At 60.7% G+C, this 2,597-nt stretch overlaps 1 protein-coding gene across 1 annotated transcript in view; it reads left to right on the top strand.

Annotated features, from left to right (window-relative positions):
* SDK2 (sidekick cell adhesion molecule 2) overlaps positions 1 to 2,597 on the top strand; it is a 175,270-nt gene that overhangs the window by 157,435 nt on the left and 15,238 nt on the right. Inside the window, exons 19-20 of the mRNA XM_014956580.1 lie at positions 2,045 to 2,240; positions 2,463 to 2,561. Coding sequence (XP_014812066.1) covers positions 2,045 to 2,240; positions 2,463 to 2,561 — 295 coding nt within the window. The remainder of the gene's footprint in view (positions 1 to 2,044; positions 2,241 to 2,462; positions 2,562 to 2,597) is intronic.

The following is a 2,597-nucleotide window of genomic DNA, read 5'->3' as shown; positions in this document are numbered from 1 at the left end:
CCCCGTCCAGGCAGCTCCCCCACGCCCCCGAGAGCCCCGTGGCTTCCCTCAGCCCCCTGGAGAAACGGGCCATCAACCTCACCTGGGCCAAGCCCTTCGATGGCAACAGCCCCCTGCTCCGCTACGTCGTGGAGGTCTCCGAGAACAGTAAGGGGCTGCTCCCACCCCCCCAGCACCGCTGGCTCCGGGTGAACTCTGGGCTCCAGCATCACCCCAGGGCAGTGGGCAAGGGATGCTGTGGGGATGGTGGGACTCGTTAGCTGGGCAGGGGACCCTGGTGTCCTTCAGGTCAGGGTCCTCCACCCTGCTGCCCCCCCCTGCTTCTCCCCCCCACCCAGATGCGCCCTGGACCGTGCTGCTGGCCAGCGTGGACCCCGAGTTGACGTCTGTGGTGGTGCGGGGCTTGGTCCCCGCTCGCTCCTACCAGTTCCGCCTCTGCGCCGTGAACGACGTGGGCAGGGGACAGTTCAGCAAGGACACGGAGAGGTGAGTGATGGCCAGGGGTCCCGGAGGGGCTGGTGGGCCTGGGTGCTCACCCAGTCTCGTCCCCTCACAGGGTGTCCCTGCCCGAGGAGCCCCCCTCCGCTCCCCCCCAGAATGTCATCGCCAGCGGCCGCACCAACCAGTCCATCATGATCCAGTGGCAGCCACCCCCCGAGAGCCACCAGAATGGTGTCCTCAAGGGCTACATCATCCGGTAGGTGCCGGTGGGGGAGCGTGGGTGTCCCATCCCCAGTGTCCCAGGAAGCTCTGATGTCCCCTGGTCCCCAGGTACTGCCTGGCTGGGCTACCCGTGGGCTACCAGTTCAAGAACATCACCAACGCCGACGTCAACAACCTGCTCCTGGAGGACCTCATCATCTGGACCAACTACGAGATCGAGGTGGCGGCGTACAACAGTGCCGGCCTGGGGGTGTACAGCATGAAGGTGACCGAGTGGACGCTGCAGGGAGGTAGGCAGGGACAGGCAGGAATGGGCAGGGGCTTGGCTTCTACCCCAGCAGAGACAGGGGAACGGGTTTGGGGGTCCCATGGGGAGTTGGACCTACCGGGGAGGATGAGCAGGGGCTGCAGAGCTGAGTAGGGCTGGCCCAGAGAGAGGCATCTTGAGGCATCACCCTGGGTGTCCAGGGTCCCGGGGGGCTGGCACCTGGATGGTGGAAGGGGACCTTGTGGACCTGGAGCTGCTGTGAGCCGTCCCTTTGTCCCCGCAGTCCCCACGGTGCCCCCGGGGAACGTGCAGACTGAGGCCACCAACTCCACCACCATCCGCTTCACTTGGAACCCCCCCAGCCCCCAGTTCATCAACGGCATCAACCAGGGCTACAAGGTGAGGGGGGATTCCTGCAGGTGTCCCCAAAAATGGGTCACCCTGGGGCAGAGGGGGACACGCTCCTCAGGCGACCGTCACAAACTGGCTCGACTCCTCCTCGCCGAAACCCCAGCTTTTAATTGGTTCCGGCCTGTTAAAATAATATTTACTGAGATTTAACACTTGCATGGGCTCGGAGTCTCCCATGCTCTGTAATTAATTCCAAATTGCAATTAATTCAAATTTACATTAATTACATTGAATTGAAACATTAAACTTGTTTCTTAATCCACTCAAAAGAAGTTCAGGAATTTAATTGCCGCTGAATGAGATAACCGGAGCAAGTAGGATATTTAACGTTCTTATTAAATGCCACTTAGTATTTTTGATTAGTATTTTTAGGGCCTAATTAGTATTTAATTAAGTTGTGCTACGGGCTATCTTGCACAATACCAATTAAATGCCCAAACATCCCTCCTAAATGGAGGCGAGCGGGTGATTACGCGCCGTTATCAATGGGAGTTAATCACAGAGCGCGTGCTCCGTGTCGGCTCGTGCGGGTAAACACGCCATGATGGAGGCATCAAGTGTTCCCTGCACCCTTAATTGATATTTAATCAATGCTGAAATAAATAACGAGGAGGCTGGAGGTGCCCGGAGGATGGTGTTTGTGGGGTACAGATGTGCACGGTGGGGACATGGGTACCATTGGGGGGGTCCTTCTCCCCGCAGCTCATCGCCTGGGAGCCGGAGCACGAGGAGGAGGCCACGGTGGTGACGGTGCGGCCCAACTTCCAGGACAGCGTCCACGTGGGCTACGTGGCGGGGCTGCGGAAATTCGCCGAGTACTTCACCTCGGTGCTGTGCTTCACCACCCCGGGGGACGGCCCGCGCAGCCCCCCCCAGCTGGTGCGCACCCACGAGGACGGTACGGGGAGGCTCTGCGTGGATGGACCCACCGGCAGCTACCGGGGGGGAGGGTGGAAGCAGCCCTGGGATGGGGTGGGGGAGACATGGAAATGGGATGCCACCAAGCCCCAGGAAGCCCCATCCGATGGGAGTCCCCTCCATGCCCGCTTCTTGAGGGGGTCCCATGGGTGCTGAGGGCTCCCGTGTGTCTCCGCGCTGAGCTTTGGGTGTCTTTGGGCAGTGCCTGGCCCCGTGGGACATCTCAGCTTCAGTGACATCCTGGACACGTCCCTGAAGGTCAGCTGGCAGGAGCCGCTGGAGAAGAATGGCATCCTGACGGGTAAGGGAGCACCGGTGGGTACCCGGCTCCTGCATC

The sequence above is a fragment of the Calidris pugnax genome, unplaced genomic scaffold (assembly GCF_001431845.1).
Source record: "Calidris pugnax isolate Ruff unplaced genomic scaffold, ASM143184v1 scaffold312, whole genome shotgun sequence".
Classification (NCBI taxonomy): domain Eukaryota; kingdom Metazoa; phylum Chordata; class Aves; order Charadriiformes; family Scolopacidae; genus Calidris; species Calidris pugnax.
Note: the sequence above shows the minus strand (reverse complement) of the source record. Positions and strands in the feature narration are given on the sequence as shown.